Source organism: Pinus tabuliformis, chromosome 6 (assembly GCF_031772625.1).
Source record: "Pinus tabuliformis cultivar Carrire ecotype Pingquan chromosome 6, CPIR1, whole genome shotgun sequence".
NCBI lineage: Eukaryota > Viridiplantae > Streptophyta > Pinopsida > Pinales > Pinaceae > Pinus > Pinus tabuliformis.
The window spans coordinates 977,569,364-977,593,609 of NC_142292.1; the positions used below are offsets into that span (position 1 = coordinate 977,569,364).

The following is a 24,246-nucleotide window of genomic DNA, read 5'->3' on the forward strand; positions in this document are numbered from 1 at the left end:
AAGAAAACTAATTGTGCACACAATTGGTCTTCAAAGGACCGATTCCATGAGAAACATAAGAACAAGTCCATCTCCATATCCATCAAAACCATTACCTTTCCTCCCTTTTGAATTATAAATCCAACCAAGAAATTCAAAGCAAGCCATAGTCATTTTTCCCAGCAAGAGTCAGTTGTTCATTTTCCTTTATTCACATACACTTTCCGTCTGACCCACAAATAAAAGCAAGAAGCTCACCGACATGCTTATTTCCCATTGTCATTATTATTTTTCATTGTCATCTTCCATTTTCATTTTTCATTTCCTATCTTTTTTCATTTTGCAAACAAACCCTGCTTCAATGCAAATTATTGAGTCCATAGTCCTTTGAGTCTAAAATCCTTGCAAAAACACCTTGAGGCTTGCATGCCTTAATGGCAAGTCCTCATGCTGACGAACAATGGGAATACATCAATGTCCCTTGTTCATCGAATCTTCTAGGTACTCGACAACAACAAAATTATTCATACTTAGCAAGATGTGTTTAGGCATCTTGACTCTCATTGTCATCAATGGTGAGAGTTCTCGTGTTGACTAGTGGCATCCATTAATGGCCACTAAGTCAACAATTTCCTGCTATGTTCAACATTAGAACATTTATTCACATAGCAGGAATTGTGCCAATGAGTTTTGAAGACATGAAGACTATCATTTTCAGCATTTTGGAGCAAATGTAGAAGATATGCAGCTACAGAACCATATGGTAGCTGTGGAATCAGACAGTAGCTGCAGAATCAGATGACAGCTGCAGAATCAAATAATAGCTGCAGAATCAGATGACAGCAACAGAATCAACACTATTCCGCAGTAAATTCAACAAGTTTTAATAAAAACAAATAAAAATTCATCTTGACTCTTTTCTCTATGACTTGTCCAGCCACTTGAAGAAGATTATGATCAGAATTTTGTAGCCACCACACATGCAGCTCATCCATTTCTAAAGGTAAGTTAAGGTATGTCATTTTCTAACTTTTTACCATAAAATTCCTTGAAAATCTAGAATGATAATTTTTGGAAAAAAACATTTCTCTTCCTCATCTCATAAAATTGCCAATATCATCAGTTGGGGGGGATACATTCATATTCATATTTTGCCATATTCATATCACATTCAAAAGCCCACATACTTTCAAAAGATATTAACTATTACATTATTGTTATGAGCATACAAAGGCTTGTCAAAAGTACTAAAAAGACAATTGGATACAAACACAATCAGGGTTGTCACACAAGAACCAACTATAATGCAATCCAATAAAAATATACTTTGCAACAATAATCAAATTATCATTATGCAAAGTTCAAAGATCAAAAATGAATGCAACAACAAAATATGGTTGTAACACAAGAACCAACCATGTTGCAATTCAACTAAAATATTTTGCAGAAGTATGAAGTTATCAAATGATATCATGCAAAGTTAAGCTAAAGCTCAAGGATAAAAAAAAACTAATGTAATAGATTGCATGAGGACATGCAATAGCTTTAGTTGGGGGGTATGTTGAGCCTTGAAATTGTCGTTCACTTCCATTACATTTTCACTTATATTTCCATATTGTCACCTTCACTCCACCTCTATTTCATTACATTTACCTTATCATTATCATTATTGGGTCACATTTATGTTTTTCCAAACCTTATTAATTCTTAGCATTTTTAAGTGAATCTATGGTTAAAAATTAGAAAATAATGTGCATATGCTTATACTTAACAAGTGAGATGAGATTATTGACGTGTAGGTCAAAAGGAAGCTTCTAAAAGACCCTTATGTGGCCTCCCAAAACCAAATTCGAATTTGAGTGGAGAAGATCATGGGATCATAAGGATATGTGTCTCATTTCCTATTTGTATTGAAACTCTAAGAAGACATGTGTCTTATCATTTCCTATTTTGGTTGTAACTCTAGAGATATAAGGAGAGATTCATGGACTCTCATTAATGAGATAGCTTCTCATCTTTTTGTATAAATAGGGGAAGTTTTCTCCTATCATTTGGATGTGAAAAGTTGGGGAAATGCTCTTGTTTTGAATATAGAATTTGGATTTGGCACCATGCTCATGAGTGATGTTCACTTTGATTTGGTTATGCTTGTATTTGGAGCCTCTCAACTTTCCATCCCTCATGCTTTTGGATTGGCCATCTATAATGTGTGAGATTTATTGTTTTTCATAGATTAAGATTTATTGCTTTCATAGATTAAGATTTATTTATTTCATATCTTTTCCTATGTGAGAGGTTAAGAGTGATTGTTTTTATTTGTTTTCATAGATTAAGATTTATTTATTTCATATCTTTTCCTATCTGAGAGGTTAAGAGTGATTGTTTTTGTTTGCTTTCATAGATTAAGATTTATTTCTTTCATATCTTTTCCTGTGTGAGAGGTTAAGAGTGATTGTTTTTATTTGCTTTCATATCTAGAGGTTAATAATTATTGTTTTTGCTTTCATTTCATATCATGTGGTTTTGATTATTCATTTCATAGGATCCTGATTTGATAATGCACACATGATCCCTTAGAGTACATTTCATTCCATGCAATTTCATTTTTGAAAGAGTGGTGTGCTTTTCAATTCCCACGAGTGTGGTAGATTAAGACTTCAATTCCTGCAAGTGTGGTAGATTAAGATTTCAATTCCTGCAAGTGTGATAGATTAAGATTTCAATTCCAAACATTGTACTATAATTTCCTTTGAATTGATTGTTGAATTAGAATAGGTGAATTTGGTTTATGTTTATTTGGTTTAGTAGTTAGATTGATCTAAATTGGAAGTTAATTTCTAGCATATATAGTGCACGCATGCTTTGCAAGTTTTACGAAACCCCCAGGTTGACAATTAAATGATAGGTAATTAATTTGCCTCAACAGCATCCACCTATATGCAAAAGTACCCCACTTGGCAAGAAATGTGGTCTTAAGCCTATCTTGTTGAGTGACCAAGACTTGATTATAGCATAAGAATATGTTCGATAATGAAAACATCTATGATCCTAACACCTACTAAAGGATCCATTACATGGGAAGTACTACATAGTTGTCCTTGTATGATGCTCGATTGAGGTTCCAAAAATTGATGCAAAGTCTTATTTTTCCTTATTTTTTCCTAATCGATACTAGATTAAAGACCCAATTTGAATATTTGACTTCGAAAATAATCCTAATATCCATTAAATTCTTAAGCTCCATTGTATCATTGGTTCCAATGTGGGATACACTTTGTGAAGTTTCTGTTGAAAAATATTGACACCCTCTTTGATTGGGATGACATGTTCAATAATACGAATGTTGTATGTCTTCATGTCTTCATATCTTCATATGTCTAGTTGAAAAAATATTTGTACTTGGTGAATAACTGGATATATGTATATTTTTCTACCAGGAAGTAGTTGGTATTAAGGTTTACAAACATGGGGTCGTTTTCATCTCCTAAATTAACCAACTCATGCATCAAAGTGGGACTATCAGTCTCATGAATGGTTGGCACATGAAATATTGATTGCAGGTCGAAACATTTCTTAATCAAAACCATCCCTTTAGGGATGGGGTCACTATGATTTGCTTGTTTCTCTTGTTTCCCTTGCTTCTCATGTTGATCTTCATTAATACTATATCCTTAAATATATCTTCATTCATAAGTGATTGTGTCGCTTATTCATCGTCATTGAATTCCCACCAATTAGTTATGTTGTCAAGGACAACGAGTTTAAAAATAAAATCAACTAAAAAATTGTGAGACAATGCAGTGAACATAGCAGCTACATTTTCCAGAGTGTCAACAGTTGCGTTCATTGATTGAGTAATGGATATAATGTTAAAATATTTAAAAGATGAAATTAATCTCAATACATCTTGTTGGTAACATTTTAAATGTGAATATAAATAGTGAATGTTAGTCCATACCTAGAATATAATTATCTCCAAGTCACCTAGAACTTTCAAGCACTCTACCTTCATATCAATGGCCTTTTTAAGCCTGAATATGAGCTCTTCATATTCCACGGTATCATTGTTACAATGAAATTATAGTTGGAAAACTATCAGGGCCTTCTATTTGTGTGGATCAATTAAAATACACCATGTACTAGCCCCATCCTACATCTTAGAATTTCCAAATATAAGGTCCCTATGTTAGTATATAACCCTACTTTATTAGAACAATTATTATTTAAATCTAAATTTGTATGGCAATCGCCATCCACAACTAATGTACAAGAGTTATTATCACTAGTCTGCAAACATTAATGGAGATTAGACTATGTTTCTAATGAAAAAAAGGATGGTTGGGCTTAATAACATCCAATATTAGTTTCTAGAAAATAATTTCCCAAATTGGAGTGCGCAAAATTTATTGGTTCATTTGGCCCCTCAATTTCTGTCATTGTGAATATCGTGTGTGGTTCTTTATCTACCTCTATTAAATTTTTATTTACTTTGTAAGGTAGCCATAGGTGGGACCAATCCATAACGAAATATATGTGTAATTTAGGTGACCAATCTTTGCTCAACAATAGACTATGTGCCTTAAGTATGTCAACCAATATTATATCAACTACTTGATGTACCTTGGGGTCAAAATATAATTTGATCAATAAATCCTTCAACTCACCAATGACCTTAACTTCAATCCTATCCAACTAAATAATCTTGATATTTTTCTTTATCGTTATTGCATAATATTTTTACATACAAAGTATAACATAATGTTGGACAACGATTTAGAATCCACCAAATAATTATGAACATTATGATTGAAAATTCCAAATATCAAAAGGAAAGGTAGATTATGGGATTTTGAATGAGTTCTAATACCAACAACATTCACAGTAGATTTTATGGCATTTGTATTGTTTTGAGTTGAAGCAAGGGTTTTGCCTTAATTTTGAGAATTAGATGAGAAATTTGCTTGGGTTGGAGAAGGATTTGATATGCTAGCCCTAGTATTCTTCATGTCCTCAATCACATTTTATTCCAATGAGTTTCCATCAGTTGAGATTGTAGGTTGACTTCTATGTGATGAGGTGGATGACCTGGTGTTCTGCACTAGAGTTGTAGGTTTCTTATTATTGTGTGAGGAATTGGGATCTATCTTGGAAATGGACTTAGTAATATTGATGAAAGTTTGAGGGGGAAGCAACTTCCTAAGAAATCACTTGACTTTGTTGGAAGAATATCAAGTGTTGAACCCTCGCTACAAAGATTGTAGTCCTTTGGTGTTGGGTTTGTGCTATATTTTTTCCCAGACTAGCAACAGACATTCTTACATTGTGGGGCGTGACAAGGGGTTGTGCTCTAATCCAGGGTTTATGGATTGAGGTTTATGAATGATTTGGAATTTTTATAATATATTGTAACATTGAAAGGAATATAATGAAAGATCAACATGGTTTTCCTAGTTTTGGGTTCCAAGAGAAAAATCTTTGTGTATATTTTTTATTTTTAAGAATTCGTTCACAGGTAATTTATGTACAAGGTTAAAACCTACATTTGGGTTGTTGGTGTGACCTTTACTTCTCCCATTGAAACTTCCTCAATCATTTTTTATATGTATCCACTACCCAGTCCCATGGGAACATTATTAACCTTTTATTTTTTCTTCTTGTCTTGTACTGGGGTTCAACTTTAGCTTCTTGGGTTGGCTCATCACACAACGATTTTTTTAGGAGTTGATTGATTACCATAGTCGTGGAACTGACCCATTGAGGGAATGTCTTTTTATAATTATTATATTTATGATATGAGTAGAATTCATCCACGCCAAATTCATCTAAATTTAGGCTCATAGTGGAACTTTTAGTGGGATGTGGCTAGTTATTTGTCTTATTTTGGAAGAATCTGAGAGCAATATATATTGATGAGCTTTCTCCTAACTATTTAAATCCACCAATTGATTTTACATGTTGTTAATAAGTTTTAGCAGGCTATCTAAATCTATATCCTCTTTCTCTGAAGATTTTGTTAACAATAGAGGCTTCTTCCCATTGGCCTTCATTTCTTCTTTGGTTAAGTTTCCGACTAGGGATAACATTTCCTTTTCCATTGTTAAAGCTTCATTGAAACTGTCATCCATTATATTCTTGCATGCCCTCTCCACAAACATGGCTATGGAATAATTAAGGGATGAGGTATAATATACAATTGTTATATTGTCAACAGGTTAACAATACACATGAATCCTCTTCAACATAGTAGTGAAATGCTATTTGAAGTCTTTGACCTTCTCCTTATTTTCCATTCTAATTGCAATCAAATTTTTAAGGAAAGTGGTTGGGGACTTCCCTTCTCAAATTTTTCTCAGGAAGGCTCTTTCAGAAGAATCCCATCCCAATATTGAGGTAGTTAGAAGATTGTAGTACCATGTACTAGATTGATTCTCTAGTCTATGTGGAAATAGCTTGCATACTACATCTTCATATTCCACATCCATTAGGATCAAATCCAAATAGAAATTATTTATATTATATTCAATAATAACATATTTGTCAAGATTAAATTTTGGAAAGATCCTTTCATGGTGCCTGGGATTAGGATGGAATGGGGGTTGCAAATTAATTTTCCCTTCTAATAACCATCTAGGTCGAGGTTGACCTACCATTCTATAAGAGTGACTAACTTCTCCTTTAGAATTAGAAGAAATATAGGTCTGATTTTTATGAGAAATGTGAAGAGGGGAACTAGATGAAGTAAGGGAAATTTTATCAAAAGGTTTAGAAATTTCATTAAATAGTAGTTCAACAAGGTCTTCAACCAACTCAACCAAAACACCTTCTATAGTGAGAGGTATTATAGTGGATATTTTCATTGGGAGGAGACGAGTTATACGTAGATGTCCAATGTGCTTAGCATATCCATAGGTGATGCATGTAAAGGTGATTAATTCAGAGTAGGGAACATAATACATTGGGGAACTAGAGTGTTCCAATTTAGAGGGAATGTCTGTGTAGCTTCTTTCCCTCTCAGTATGGTCAAGAAATATTAAAGGGGTATGTGGTTGTTGGGTGGGAACTTCATCTACATGAATATATGAATGATATGATTGAGGAATCCTACAATCCATGAAATTCAGGGCCCTTCTTCTAGTACAAAATTGACTATTGATAGTGATAAATGACCTGGAAATAGTCAAGGGTTTCTCTCCAGTATGAGGTACCAATTGGACCTCACATTGTTTGGGATAAGAGACCCATCCAAATTCTGGCATAGTAACCATGCTTGGTTGTGTGTGAATGTTGTGATATTTGCATGATTGCCGCATCAATGAGGTACACCTATTGACCTAAAAACTATTCTAAATGTATGAATGAAAATATTTTAACCTATATAAATGGAAGAATATATAAGAAAATGGAAGCAATGACGGAAAAACATCACATCTGCAGAGTCAAGGAAACAATTAGTTAATATCATAGAGAAAAAATTATGATTAACTTATTAGAATAAAACACAAAATAGTCAGGTTATGAACTAATGAATACTCAATATAGAATGTAACATAAATGAAACCAATTCACATATTAGCCTAAGAGCTAGCATTATTTCATCTCATAGATACAAACATAAATAAATTGTTTAAGACTAATTTGAAACAAATGCATTATGGATGTGGAATGAATCTTCAACAATGGCCTTCAAAGGATTCTCTATATTAACTGGCCAAAAAATACAGACTTACCAAGTTCTAATTTCGAGTCTACAAAGATTTCAAAAAGGATCCAAAAGTCCACCTTACATAGAGCTTTATATTATTTATAAGCTTGATTGGTAATTTCTTCTTGAGACTATTCATCTTCTCATTAGCCGTTACAAATCTTTAGCTTCCCATAATTCAAAAATATAATAAAGGAAATACTTAAAGCTTCTCTAAAATTAGGCAGACACTTGCCCCCATCTAATTGTATCCTTAATTGAGACTATTTCAATGCCATAAATATGTGCCACCTAGCTTTCATAATATGATGTAATCATGGTGACTTTGTTGAATAGTAGTTTCTTGATGATGTCAATGAATTCTAGTGTGGCATGGGAGTTGACTTGGATATTCCTTTCTGGTAAGACCAGGTATAGATTCAACCCTTTTTGTTTCTTGGAAAGGTATGCAAGATGTTGCTTCAACGTGTCGTCTTTGAACCCATTAATGGAGACATTAAAAGACTATTATTTCATATGCGTAAGATTGTCTAGTTCTTTGCTTCTTATTTCTTGGCATAATATTTCTTTGGGTTTCTAAAATTGTCCAAGGTTTTCTATTAAAAAGCATGTAGGAGGACCAACTAGCTCAAGGTTCCTCCTTTGATTCTAGACCTGTATATCTCTGAGTCTAGATCTTCTGGGGTAAGATCATTTCTTTAAAACATTTGATATGTTTATGACCACGTATGTCCCAGAACTCTTGATCAGGTGAGTTATCAAGTTCTACTTTGTTTGGGGAGTTAGCCTCTAAACCTTGGCATGTTTTCTTCTTAGACGCACATGTGATTCTTCTGTATAAATAGTGAAACAAAAGGCACTCATTATGTAGATTAGTTTAAATTTTATATGCAAGGAACATATAGGTTTGGTTCCATGATGGTTGTTCCTATGTTCATGCATTGGGAATTAATGGTGAGGGTAAAAGGTAAATTTTAGCCAAAAAAACTATAGGAAGTCGAGGGAATGGAAACTGAGGGTTATTGAACTAGGATAAAAGAGTTTCTCGGATCTTTTGCATCAATTATTTCCAATGAACTTGCTCTATCTTGCCCTTTTCCTTTAGTAAACTCATATGTTACAGAAGGGAAACCTGAGATAATCCATCTTGAGAGAGAAATAAGTGTGAAAGAGTGAATTGTGACTCTAGCTTGAGTCTCAAAGAGGCATTATAGCACTTGGAAGAGGGTTAATTATGAGTTGTAGTGCTAGGAAGAGTCCTAATGCTATGTTAGAGGGACGGAAGGGGGCCAGAAGATGGACTTGAGGGAAAGGAAAAATCATTGTAGCACTCAATTGGGGGCTATTAGAGCACTACAACATAGGCTAGATGGTTAGTGATGCACTATGGAGGCTAAAAAAGGAAGAATTATGGCTTGAAAATCAAGTTGGAGGGTTAAACTTGAGAGTTTAGTGCTACACAAAGGGGCAATAGGGTGTTATGGCATTGGAAAGGGGATAAAGGGAGTGCTACAGAGGTTAAGGGAGGGAGGAAAATCAAGTTATGAATCTAAGAGAAATATTTTAGCACTACGCATAGGCCTAAGGGAGAACTACAGAGATGGATAAAGGCCCAAGAGGTCACTACACAAGTCCAAAAAAGTTCAAAATTGCAAGAAAATTCAAGTAAAAACCTCTCTCTAAGACTTATCTCAGTACGTTAAGGTATGAAAGGACATTTTGTGCTTTTGGACTGGCTAACAAAGTTGAGTAAGGCTCATAATTATTCCTTCATTACCTCAAGTTAGATGGGTTGATGATAGCCTCTAAGTGTTAAATAGGATTTCCAAGTAAATGTTTGCATTGATTTGAACATGTGGGCCCGTCAAATCCATCCAAGCACAAAGACCTAAGAGGAGTTTAGGAGGGTTTTTGTTGTAGCTACAACACCTTCTTAACTATCCTAAAAAAATTATACCTTGGATCTAAGGCACCCAATGAGCAGAAATTAATAGGGGAAATGAGGTTTTCATAAATAGCCTAGCCACTCCATCTTTCTCTATATCCATCCATCTCTCTTTTCTGGCCCACAAATTATTTTTCTCAGCTAGATTTGGTCATTTACAACTTTGTCTATCATTCTAAAGTAGAATAATACAATTTCAAAACTTTAGTGGTGCTTCAAAGTGAGAGAGTAGTGAATGAGCCCATTAAAAATTAGAATGGAAATACTGTAAGGGGGTTGAGGAATGTTTTAGCATCCTTTTCTCATAATTTTCTATTAATGACTTCTTTGGCTAAGATATATCTAGTCAAATATCCTTGCTCCATTGAAATAAACTTTAAATAGACTTTTCCTTTATATGTTATTTCTCTTTAAGAGACATGCACATAATATGTGCTTTCCCTTCATGCAAGGCATATATGCATTCTAAAATTTGCAAAAAAAAAAGATCATTAATTGTTTTTTAGCAGTAATTACAAGTTTCTTACATCTATATATCCCTACTTTGCATTGTTTATGAACTTAACCAACTTCTAAGAGCATAAATAAGGTTCATATGTTGGAGAGAGGGCAACTATCCATTCTAATGCCCTTATGCTGAAGCATTATATTGAGTTTTTAGCTTTGTATTATTTTAGTCATTCCCTTTTGTAGAAACCTCATTTTTCAAGTTGAATCTCTTACTCGGTATTGGGACTTAACCATTAATGATTTCCCCATCCACATATAGTGAGGGGTTATGATCGGGGTTAAAGCATATAAGTTCTCTAGGCATGGAGGAACCGAAATTCTAATGATGAAGGTGTTAGCATTAAATCTCTCTCCTCCTTCCCCTCCCCCTCCCCCTCCCCCAACTCCCCCAAAAATAAAACCTATTGTTATGTATTTAATTATTGATCTCATGATTTGGACGATAAATTAATTACTTGATATTAATTAAAGATTGGTTAATGAAAAAATTTCTTTCTTTATTTTCATCTATTCTTTATGTTTTAAATGGTTTTAGGAGGATTGTGCATTGCTTGTGGGTACATCTTTGAAGAATTTTACAGCATTTGAAACTTTATTTAGACTAAACACAAGATCCAACTAAGAAACCAACCAACTAGACAAAGGTATTCTTCCTGATTTATTTTTGGTGTCTTTGACATAATAACTAAATATAGAAAGTTGAGTAGTTTATCTTTTATCCTTGTACCATTGATTTGACCCAAGTCAGGGGGCTTGTTTCCTATCTCAAAAATGGTGACTCCACTAGAGGGAAATCTATTAGTTTCTCTTTTTTAGGGATTCTTCTCACCCATTTTCAGTCTTAAACTTGGAATTGGTTTGTTAGATGTGCTTTCATTCTTGTTTCTTCATTGTAAAACAAAAATCTAGGACTTTTTCAAACTTTTACTATAGTTTTTATAATTTTATTGAACTTAAGCATGTGTATTCCTAAGGGAAGAAGTGTACATATGTGCTTTGCCTCCTGTAAAAGTGTGTATAAGTGTGTGTTTCCTCAAAGGAAAGTGTGTATATCTCTTGAAAAGGGAAATTTTATAATGTTGCTTAGATTTTGGATTTTCCAACTTGTTTCTTTGCAAATTTGGGGATGTTTTTTCTAGAATTATAGAAAATTAAAGCTTACTTAGTGCTTATCATTAGAAATTTGTTTTTTTTTTAAACAAAATTTTGTTCTTATGTGTTAGTTGTGCATTTTAATGGCATTTTTCCCTACATTGTCTTTGGTTCCTTGAAATGTGTAGCAATTCTTTTGGATTTATTAAATTAGGTTTATTTAATTATTCATTGCTCAAAGTTTATGGAAAGAGTGCTAGATGCATAGAAGGATTGATATAAATGTAACAAATTGTCAATAATTTATTATTTCCAACATTCTTTGACTCTTCAAAACCTCACAAGTTTCACACTCATTCCCTTTGAGTAACCTACAAACATAAAATAAACAAGATTAACAGTTGCAATGTAGCATAGTCCCTACCTCTACCGTTAATTAATCGATTAAGGTTGTGCCTCTTTGTGCGGAACCCACACTTTATCATTATTTGAGAATGCCTGCATTTCCGCTATTTGACATTATTTTTGTGTCTGCACTTTCGTACCCCACACAACGAAAGCCATCTTTGCATATATTTCCTCCACACTTCCATACTCCACAGAATGAAAGCCACTTCTGCATAGCTTCGTTCGCACTTCGCAGAATTTTTGTAGTGTGCACAATGAAAGTTTTCTCCACACCTCTGCATTTAATACAATTAAATATTTCTCCACACCTTTGCATTTCGCGCACTTAAATCTAAATCTTGCGTGTGTGCATTATGGAGAAATATTTCATTGTGCATCCTCTACACTCCGCACAATGAAATTAATTCAATTACGAATAAAAGAAATTATCTCAATTAAAATTCATATTAGGAGAAAGTTCCTATGAAGTGTGGAGGTTGGGAGGAAGTTTTTATTGTGCACAGTGAGGAGTGCGAATGGAGCTATTATTGTGCCAAGTGCAAAGGAAGCATTGTGTAGAATGAAATTAACTCAATTAAAAGTAAAAGATACACCTTTGCACCCTGTAAAATGAAATCCACATTCGCATAACTTTCCTCCACACCTTTGTATTCCACACAATGAAAGAGATTTTCGAATAGCCTCGTTGGCACTTACGCACTCCACAAAATTTCTGTAGTGCGCACAATGAAATTTTTCTTCGCATTTCACACAATGAAAGCTAAATCTTGATTGTGTGGAGTGTGTCATTATTTGAGAGCGTTCTATTTCTGCATTCTGCACAATGAAACATTTATTATGTGTAGTACGGAGAATGATTTCATTATGCATCCTCTGTACTTTGCACAATGGCATTAATTCAATTAAAAAAAAATATCTCAATTAAAATTAATATTAGGAGCAAGTTCATACACAGAAATTTAAGTCCCACAAAATTAATATATTAATTTCACTTTGAGGAAGCTTTTATTGTGCACATTGCGTAGTGCGGAGGGAGCTCTTATTGTGTTGATTCTGGAGAAAGCACTACGTACAATGAAATTAACTCAATTAAAAATAAAACATTAAAACATAATCTGATAATCCAGTGACGGATAAAATTTGAAAACTGCTCATCATATCATCAGACTCCGCACCTGTTAGCGCTCAAATCTGCCTCAGGCTGAAGAAGGCAAAACTCGAGGCAACATCAAACCAAGCTCAGCCTTGTAGCTAGCCCTATGAGGATAGGAGAGGGCTCTCTCCAGTCAATCTCGATAAAATGAGCACTCAAGTGCGAGATGACTAAAAATGGGAACTGATTTTGGCTAGTAAATGGATAGGAAAGGGGTAATTTGATAAATGACTGGGTTTTCTGGGTAGCGTGGGATCGAGAATAGCATGAGCAGGGAAATTAAATCCGAGACACAGATTATCTCAGGAGGCAAGACAGGCAATAAATTTAGCATTAAATTTTGACATTATATGGAATGAAAAGAACGTTGAGAGGTTGACAAGGGCAATAAATGAATCCTTATCAAACAGAAGAAAACACAAAACATGAATACCTTCCCAAGGCAGAGCAGCAAACTAGATTCTGCCTTTCTCACTTAAAAGTATTCATTTAGAAATGATTATGAAATGAAATGGAAACATAACAAGCTACATATGAAACAAAGGAAAAGACAAATGCTAAATTCACGCCACAAGAATCTCAGGAGTCAGAGCTGTATCTTTTCATTAAATCCCTGTCAAAAACTGTACAGTGAAGTTTTTCTTCACAGCTCTCCCACTGTTTGCCAGAACTCAGAACCCTTGACACATAATTTTTCATACAATAAATAGACGTCAGGAATGGGAAACAGATCGATTGAGAATAGGGCCGTTTCAACTAAAATCCTGAGGATAGGGAATGAACCATCCATCTGCTCTATAGATAGAATGGCGTTACATTATTCCACTTGAAACTTTTTTGAAGATCAATAAAAAGATGACAACTGTAGCTGCAGATCATAACTGAAGTGAAAAACAGGAAATCGAACCCTGTTTCTCTGCCCTGGTAGATGTCTCTGATTTAAATTTTGGCTTTTCGGTTTCCGACTTTTTGCCTTCCCCGTGCCTTTTTCACCGCTTGGTTTTCAACTTTTTCACCTTTTGTGTCATTCAAGGCCTTCTGCTTTATGCACTGCTTACAACAATACTGATGTGTTCAACACTTTCTGTGCAAACACAAGTGCTTCAAGTAATGAGTTGCTTGCAAGCCTATTGGCACCATGAAGTCCTGTACAGGCAACTCCACCAGCTACATATAGACCCATTATAGGTGTCTCTCCATGAAGTTTAGCTTGAACCCCACCACACATATAATGTGCAGCTGGCGCTACAGGTATAGGACTTTCTGTTATGTCAAGGTCATACTTCAAACGCTCAGCAGCAATATTTGGGAAATGATACAATGTTTCCTCCTTGGCTCTGTGACTTATATCCAATAGAACATATCTCTCATTCCGTTTCTTTAATTGATCATCAATACTGCGTGCCACCACATCTCTAGGTGCAAGTTCTCCTCTGGAATCATACTGTGGCATGAACCTTTCCATAGCTTGATTGTAAAGAATACCACCAGCCCCACAAACAGCTTCACTTATTAAAAATGCATTTTCTCGTGTATGAGGTTTAATTGGTAGACCTTCATCAGCTAATGCAGTTGGATGAAATTGTACAAACTCCATATTTGAAATAACTGCAGATGCTCTATGTGCCATCGCAATACCATCACCAGCTGCAACACGAGGATTTGTGGTAGTAGGATAAATATGTCCAGCCCCACCAGATGCAAGTAAAGTTACCCTTGAAATGAAGCGGACCACCTCATTAGTGTCGGTGTTCAATGTGTCCACACCATGACAGTAAATATTTGATCCATCTTCAAACGTAAGAAAGTCTATGGCAAAGTGATGCTCAAACATGGTGATGTTGGGGTTGTTAACAACAGCCTTCAACAGAGCTCATTAGTGTCGGTGTTCAATGTGTCCACACCATGACAGTAAATATTTGATCCATCTTCAAACGTAAGCAAGTCTATGGCAAAGTGATGCTCAAACATGGTGATGTTGGGGTTATTAACAACAGCCTTCAACAGAGCTCGCTCAATCTCTCTTCCTGTCATATCTGCTGCATGAACAATACGGTGATGAGAATGCCCCCCCTCTCTAGCAAGATGTAAGCTACCATCTTCACCATGATCAAAGGATGCACCCATGGTGATCAACTCTTTAACTCTATCTGGGCCTTCTGTGCATACCACCTTTACAGTCTCTTTATCACATAAGTATGCACCAGCAACAATAGTATCCCGAATGTGGTTCTCAACAGAATCTGAAGGAGCAAAAAACTGCACTAACACCACCTTGTGCATAATTTGTATTACTCTCATGTGGTTCAGCTTTTGTGATGACCGCCACAAACCCATGGAGATTTTCTCTCTTCATTGTCTATGGAGGCCATGCAAAGCTGAGGGCTCTGAAATCGCATATTTTCAAATATCCCCAATGTATATCTTTCAATCCTTTTCTTATAGGTGAAGTTCTTCAGCGATGTCTGGGACAGTAGTGAAATTTGTTTTTGCATTTTATTCCTCCCTGAGTGCATTGAAATGGATAACTGGCCATTTTTTTCCAGTACAGGCTTTGCATTCATCATAGATAATCTTGTGGAAGAGTTCCTTGTATTGAAGACTTGTGTCATTCAAGGTCGCCTCCTCTGTTTTCCGTCGGAGTCCTGTGGATTTTCCTCGTTCGAATCCTCTGTTGTGGATATCTTTGTTTTATATTTAGGCATTTAATTTTTTACTTTTCACCTTCCTTCGTCCTCAAAATTGATCATCCGTTGCACATTCATTGCATCATATAGTTCCTTGGTATAATTAGTTGGTAGTCTCTTGTCCATCTGTCATTTGAATAAAAACCAATTTTCAATAAACACGCCTTTGAATGAAGACTTTGCCAGAAAATCCATCGGCGACATGAATTTGATGGCCATAAGAATGCCGACATTCCACCTGTACATCTACGGTTCTGTAATAATCCACGGTCCGGGCTGCAATTTCTCCTTTAATACCACGTGCATCCAAATCGCAACAAATTCATTACTCTGTCTTAGCAGGATCAAGGCGTATGATTATGCGCCCTTTGTCACTTTGAGCAAAGCCACGTAGTTCCTTTATGCGCCCTTTGTCACTTTGAGCAGCCTTTGCGTGCCCAGAATGGAGATAGCCACGTAGTTTCTGAGGAACAGGCGTACATACGTTTAAATTCAGCTCCAGCCGAAAAGACATAGGCGTTTTCCAACCATGCATCGGTCTGAGCTATCTCAAACGAATCACAGAATACATCTATGGCAATTGCCTTCACTCCAGAACGTTGTATTTTCTTTAATGCATTGCGCCTCAATATCTTCTCTTTTGATTGCACAGTTGCCAAACCCATGCTTTCGATACCTTGAGACTAATGCACGAGAAAGAGCAACATCTCTCTCAACTGTTGGGCGTGGCCTCTGACAGTAATAACGAAGAAATTCACGAGAACCAAGCATCTTGCATGTTGTTCCATTTTCAAACTTTCTTTGGATTACCAGTTCAGCCCCTCTAAAGCCAAGTTCAATATTGACATTGAGATTTTCTTCTGTGGGGACTATTTGCATCCCACTTTCGTCCACGTAACTGCTGCTGTAGTCATAAAAGTCGTCTAAATCACTATCTTCTTTTTCATCTCCATCTCCGTAGTGTAATTTGCAGTGGTTTTTAGAAATCATATGCTTCCTAACAGCTTCTAGACTTGGAAATGGTTTTCGTTTCTCATTGCAATACCAACACATAAAATCGTCGGTCACCTTGAGGCCAAGATAGCTTAGTAATCCACGGAGATCTTTCAAATATTCAGCATCAGGAACAAAAATCCATGCATCTTGTGCATATGCTCTACACAACTCTCAATGGTCCCATCTGGCCTGAAATCACATATGAAGCAGCAACTGGCAATCAGGCCTTTGACACAATAGTTGGGAGTTACACCTAAATATGATAACTTTTGCTGAGTTTTCAGGCACATATCATGACCTTCACTGAACCACTTCTCTATGCAGACTCATTCATACGTTTGTCCAGAGGAAATAATCACAGGGTCAGACATTAATTTCAAGGAAATTGGACATCTGAATTCTTCAGGAAGTCCTGGCAGCATGCCTATTGAATTTCCAGAAGTTTTCTTGGTTTCTAAGTCCAATGAATGAGGTTTGGATTCATGCTGATCACTCTCTCTTCCATTCATGTTAGCTTCCTCTACAGAATTTCTCACTGATGGAGAACATGTATCTAAGCTCAGAGGATCAAGATTATCCCAAGATGCATTTCTAAATAGCTTGCTATATTTTCTGAGCAGATGCAGGAGATAAAAAATGATAGACTCCTTCCTTTTGTCTTCCTCACAGCGGGATTTATCAAGCTGCTTCTTTAGACCTCTTTTTTCAATCGACACAGCTCTTGAAGATACTATGCCCAACCTCATAGCTGCATGATGAAAAGTTTCTAGTTCTGATATGTCATTTAAACCACTGGGATCCTTGTTTTGCCTCAGCAATGTAATAACTCTATCACCAATTTCCTTTTCTGATGGCTCAAGTTCAAATGTTGTTTTCTCAAGCTCCTTGAAAATTTCAGCAATTTGCCAGGCTAAGGAATCTGGCACAAGAACTTCAAGACGCTGTAAACTTTGAAACAAGTCGTCCTTGACCCTTTCAAATTTTATCAATAGTGCATCCCCTGTAATTGCCAAGTACAGTTTGCTGCAGTCTGCACAGTGTCGAAGAAGCGATTTGGCCTTTTCAAGTGCTAAATGAAAGGCACATAACGCTTGAATACCTGACTTACGCCTTGGACGTGCTGCTTCCATTGCAGGAAATATTTTCATCATTTTAATCACAAGCCTAGCAAGTTGTCTGCACATTTCTCCATGTAGCTTAGCATCATTAGAAGCTGACAAGAATTTCTCTATAGCAGCGTCCATAGTCCCCATCCAATTAAAAGGAAACGCTAAATTGGAGAAGAATTGAGCTGAAACAAATTGAGTTTTTGATGAATCGATGATGAATTTTGGCCTTGGGGCTCTGTGCGTCGCGCCCTTCTGCCAGTGCGTCGTGCCGTTTGTGTGCACCGTGCACGTGTTATTTAACACGGCGTGATAGTGCCCAGTGCGCCGCGCGCCTCTGCCTGTGCGCCGCGCTGAATGTCAACACACCATCGGCCCTCTAAAATCACAGCTTCGTTCCTCAAATTTCAACATGACTTTCTACTTTGGATTTTTTGATATCCTTTGATGCAAATGGATTAATAACTTATATAGACATGGATTTCAACTTTTGTTTCTCATTTTGTAATGTTTTTGGCTTTGGCGCTTTTACATTTAACACAACTCTGACATTTGTTTCCTCACTGATTTTCTGAGCTTGAATGATGAAATTGTTCTTGTTTTTTGTAGGGATGACTGATGTTGAATTCGGCAAAGGATCATGGCGAGGCTGCATGTGAACATCTTCAACTGAAAAACTTTGAATAATTTCATATTTGAAAGCGAATTTAAGGATTTTTTCTTCAAAACAGAGTTTTGAAGAAGAATCCCTCTTGAGCATTATTTGATGATGAAATTTTGTAATGGAAACTGATTTGGAACCTCTCATGCAGACTCAGTCGACAAAACCCTGGACTCAAGAATTAAAATGACTCTTTTTGACCAAAATGGCATTTGATGACTGCAAGTGATGAGAAATGAACCTTGGTGAATTAGACTCTGACAGAGCACTGACAAGATTGAGTCTAACAGCACCCAATATTAAAAAATTAAGGAGAAATTGGATTAATGGAGGCGAGGAGAAAGTTCATACACAAAATTAATGTATCAATTTCACTCTGAGTGTTGAAATGCGGTCACACTTATGTGCAGAAGAAAAATGGAAGATTCTTTCGTATCTCCGCAATCTGCACAATGAAAGCCAAATCCTGATATATTCACACTTTACAATCTGAGATGCAGAGGTAGAATGAATGAAATCTTACTTTCCACAATTAAATCCAAACTCAAATACATACACACCTTACAATCATTGCAACAAATTGCTCTGAATTTACACAACTTTCATTATGCAAAGTTGTGAGGTGTGATGAATGGTTTCATTGTACAAAGTGCGGAGGTGGGGAGGAATATTTCATTGTATCGAGTGTAGAGGTGTGGAAAAGCTTTCATTGTACGAATTACGAAGGTGGGAAGAAATATTTTATTGCACATATGCCTCATTTGCAAATCCTTTATTCCGCACACTAAAAATTTAAAAGCTTAACTCAATGAAATTAGCTCAATAAAAAATGAAAATATTAAATCATATAATTATCTGCACTCTGCACAATGTATCAATGTTATGGTGAATATGATTTTTTATTGAACTAAATTTCATCAAAAAATGACATAGAAAAGGAACAAAAATAGGTTTAAAAATGCATAATTTTAATAGCACCATCAAAGGTAAAAAATTGGTTTTTTTTTGTAGTCAATTTGATATAGGTTAGAGGCTTTAAGTGTTTTTCATGAAGAAAACAATCATTAAATTTAACCCTATATTCAGAAGAACTTATCAAAACACTAAAAAAACAAGTATGCCAAAATATTTCATTGTGCGGAGTGCAGAGGAATATTTTCTTGTGCTTAAGATTAAAACATTTAATTCGATAATAAAAATAAAGCAATGTTATATATCAAGCAAGTGTATATCCGAAAATCAAGTCGAACAAAATCAATATATCAATTTCAATATGAGGTGTGGAAGAAGATTTTATTGTGCAGAGTGTGGAGATACGGGAGAAGCACAACAAAATCCTGTTTTGGGCCTCCGCACTCTTCACAAATTCAAATTATTAAAACATGTAACATCTTTCGAACTTCATAGTAAATAGAACTACAAATATTTTATGATGAAAATAATAAAAGTTTTACACATAATGTATTTTCATTGAATTTTTTCTTGAGCATCAATGTGTGAGCCTTGTATTCTTGTGAGATGTTTGTATGATGTAATATAAGAGCTCAAAATCATAAGTCTTGAACAATAAGAAACACATATACAGTAACAAGAATTGTAACGAGATTTAAATTGTAATCTAAAATCCAAAAATATTCTTGAACATTCATTTTCATTGTGATCTGTAACAGAAGATTAGATATAATATAAAAGTTAAAAGCATATCCTCGAAAAATTATCTTCTATTAATGTTTTTTGGCAATGCCACATAATTCATATCCATTCAATATCTTATGCAAAACATTAAGAACCCATATTTACGGTGTAAGTCGCTTATATCAGTAGTGAGAATGCTCAGAAGATTAGCTCATCAGCTCATTAACTATGCTATTATGGCATCTTGTCCCTTTAACTATCCGCTTATGTATTACAATAAAAAATAGCAATAATTGTTGTCTAATAAATTAAGTTAACATAATAAATTATAATTTATCTCTGAAACAAATATATCTAGTGAAAGGAAGACATGTGCATATGGAAGAGATTATGTAACTGAACCTACATTTATGTTTGGTGTCTAAAGCACTCATCAAAATCTTGCTACTTAATTGTAAAATTAAGTGCATACTTCCCAATGGGGACTTGCATTGGGATCCCGTGAACCATAATATGCAAAAAGGTAATTGCAAGAGAATACAAGAAATTTCGTCTAGCAATTAGCTTAGGTCATGATAACACAACCAACAAATCTCAATAATTAAATACTAGTAAATAGAAAAACTAATGTGCCAAGTTTTAAGGGCATTCACAATATGTGAAATCATAAACTATGATTCTTTTACAATCAGTTTTCTTTCATATTCATGATTTATTGAACGAATTCTCCAACATATCTTTAATGAAATCTTTCTTTTGTCCAATTGTAATCTCTAGGTTAATGTGCTCATTGAATATCTACTTCTCAATTTCCATAGCCTCTTGTTGCAATTGAGCAGCTAAGACAAACTTCTCTTCATTAATACTAACAAAATTAATTAGCCATTTGCTAATTTCTTCTGTACTAAAATCAATTATATCATAAAACTATCTTGCCTTTAACTCTTTTAGCCTCTTAAATTTAGTTATTAATGTATCTCTTAAAATTATTTCAGAATCGCATATGATGTATGGACCGTTTATATCATGAACAATTTGTACCACCTTGATAAAGTCATCACCTTTTCTAATGTTTATGCTTTCACATTCTAAAATAATGTTTTCTAGCATGTTGATTCTTTTATATTGTCTAGATTTAACATACTTAATTTGATTAGCATCTGGGAGTCCTCTATTTGTTTTGTCTAGGTCAAACAATAGACCAAGCCTTTGACTAAAAGTAAGTAAGTCATTATCAATGAAATGTTTGTCTTCCTTAACATTACTTTTAACCAAATCGATAAATGAGTTAATTCCATGTGCTAAATGTAGCCGATCTGAAGTTGCTTGCCATGCATGTTCAATAATTTCCAATCTTTGGCATTTATTAGTGGTAATATGATATTTGAATGCATTAAGGAGTTTGAGAGCATTAATATATCTATGGGATGTGTTGGGAGTAGAAATTTTCGATTGTGGTGCCCATATTGCAAGTGGATTCATTAGCAAAGGATTGAGATATAGAGCATCTTCTAGCTCTTTTGTTCCTGCTTTGAATATCAGGTTATTTGCATTTTATTGGCAAATAGACTCTGCGAGTGTGTTACCAGTAGCTTGATGCAATTTCATAAGTCTGGTGCTTACAACACCAGACACATCAACATATGTTTCTACTTTATCAATAACCTTTTTATTATGGACCTTTACTTTTTCATTTCTTATTTTTTTATTGCCCTTATTATAGTTTTCATCTTGCAAAGTGACAAGACGATCATCGAAAGTAATAACTTCTTTGGAAATTTGCTCTGTAATTTTTTTATTTTCTGCTAAACAAGTACTAACCTAATCAGGTAGTATAATGCTCTCAATTTCCATGTTCATAACTTCTTCAATGCTTCCAGTTTTTTAGGGACTTTTGTATTTGGATGATTCAGCCGTGTGTGTTCTATTTGGATGAATCTCTGAGGAGACTCTTCATCATCTTTGCCACCTGATAACTGACCATGAACCAGTTTTGCACTTGCAGTGTCCTTTCTCTTTCTTTGACTAGAGGATGAATTCGAACCAGTACCGGATGTGCAAAGTGGATTTTGTGTAGGATTTGTGCCTCTTTTCCTATATTTTGTGTCCATGTTGACGTTGGATTCTTTAGTAATTTCTTCAGCATCCACTACCAATTCTTCATTTTTTCTTAGAGCATTGTGACTCTCCTTTCTTTCCTTTGTAAGTCTTGTAAATAAGTTCTATATATAACAGTACCAAGTTGTGCAATGAATAGACCTTCTAGATCAAACCCTCTGCAAAATTCAACTTCTCTTAAGTTAAAAGAACACAAAGAATCTGCAAGCTCTGCAATGTGAGTTGAATTCTTCATAGTGACTTGTCCAATGGTAAATGGAAAATAAATAAATAAATAAAATTGTTCAAATACAACTAGCCAATCACGGTATTTCTTGCACACTTCGACAAAATAACTATTAAAAAAAAAATTGCAATAGTGGTTTACCTTTAAACCCAAAATTTTAAATAATTGTATTATTTTCTCTTTCTTCATGCACCCCTTTTCCCCATAGGAAAACTTGGGCTTGGGAAGATATTCGATGGGGCTCTTATCCAATTACCATGTAGATGGTCTACTTTACAAAGACATCTTGGATTAGACAAAATTTTAAAGTAACTTCCAGCTTCCACAGTATGGGATATTAGAACTGGATCGGTTCTTTGCTAGAATTGAATTTAGATTTATGGGGAAAGTCATCAAATACATGGCTCGAGACTAGGGATATTATCAAGTATGCCATCATAAAGAATCTATTGCTTTTAGACAACTTGAATAACTAAAAATCTAATCCATTTGAAATAAGATCATCCCAGTCGAATAAAAAATATTTTTTTATGAGTAATAGACCAAATAGAGAATGGAATTTTGGACATTCGATGTAGTTTCTCGTCCCATTAGATGGGAACACAACCAACAAAAGTCTCTAAACGGTTGTATAAATAATGAAATATCTAGAATGGAAAGATCATGAGGAACTTAAGAAGTTGGTGAAATGAATTCTGAAATAATGTTCATCTTGTCTGCTTGTGAGTCCAAAAAACTATTTTCTTTTGACAATTTAAAGCACATATTCAGTTTTAGTAGCTTTAATATCCATTTGAATGCCTTGGGAGTCATAGGAAATGGAGTCTTCTTCATTGCTAGCATAATTTTTCTTGTGTTTGAATCAAAATTGTTTGCACACAAGTAAATGATTTCTCTAAAATCAAACACTTCTAGAATACATGCAGCATTTATCAATCCGCTAGACCTAATATTATTACTATTCTTCTCTTCGATTGATGGGTTCACATATCGCTCATATGCGGCCAACTATTGAAAATTCTCATTCACAAGAGTAGGTGAGTTCATCATATCAATGCAAATAGTTTCTTTCCTTCATTTGCTAACCATTTATGCTTTGTACTTTCAAAATTAAATACCCTTTAACTGTAGATTTCTTGATACACTAAATAATCACCATATGTTACTATTTTGCATGTGAAATATGTTATACAAGACACTCTCAATAAATAGCAATTCAAGATACAAAAGTGAGTGTTTGCGATAAGTATGGAAATAAATGTCAAAATTCCAAAACCATCTCCTCCATTTACTTCACACTTTACTTTTGCATTAATATCATCAATATGTGTACCCTAAGTGTCAAAATTTATGAACAAAATTAAATGTGAATTCTTTGTGATAATGATATCTAGCATATAGATTGTCAATAATAACTCTAACTAGAATGGCGTGCAAGGAAAACTGTAAAGAAATATTATGCATAGATGTGGGAAGCTATCTCTACTACGAATCAAGTTGATGGTTGTGTTGGTAACCACTACTATGTCGATTTCAATTGGATCTATTTTATAGAAATGGATTTTTGTATGTGGCAACACTTCCTGTTCCTGGCTACACCTCGATTCGCCAAAAAAATGTCGAAATGTCTTAATTTTTCCAATAGTGAAGCCTTTGTTTACCATAAAGTTCGAAATATGTTATACGTTTTAATATCTTAAAGTTCGAAAGATGTTATATGTTTAGTATTGAGTTAATGTCATTATGTGGAAGATGGAAATGCAAAGGACACACTCCGCACAATGAAAATACATAATGCTAATTTGTAAGTGCTTCTTTTGTTTGCGTCATGCTTATTTTGCACTCATTACAATGAAATATTCCTCCGCACTTCCTTTGTGATGTTAACTAAAATAGTACAACTTAACGATATTTCAATTACAACTTTCAAAAATATTAAAATACTTCTTCCGTTGACAAACACAATCAATGATCTCATTATCTTCTCTCCCCATCATACATCTAACAGTTAAAGACCATATGAAGATC

General features: G+C 34.8%; 1 protein-coding gene and 2 pseudogenes across 1 annotated transcript; all 3 read right to left on the reverse strand.

Annotated features, from left to right (window-relative positions):
* Positions 1–13,843: 13,843 nt before the first annotated feature.
* Positions 13,844–15,353, reverse strand: LOC149262263 (L-aspartate oxidase 2-a, chloroplastic pseudogene; annotated as a pseudogene).
* A 536-nt stretch (positions 15,354–15,889) lies between these two features.
* Positions 15,890–16,762, reverse strand: LOC149262264 (cytoplasmic 60S subunit biogenesis factor REI1 homolog 1 pseudogene; annotated as a pseudogene).
* A 36-nt stretch (positions 16,763–16,798) lies between these two features.
* On the reverse strand, positions 16,799–17,716 carry LOC149262265 (U-box domain-containing protein 6-like). The gene has a single exon (XM_089376382.1). It carries the CDS (start codon positions 17,714–17,716, stop codon positions 16,799–16,801), a length of 918 nt encoding a protein of 305 aa, XP_089232508.1.
* Positions 17,717–24,246: the final 6,530 nt, after the last annotated feature.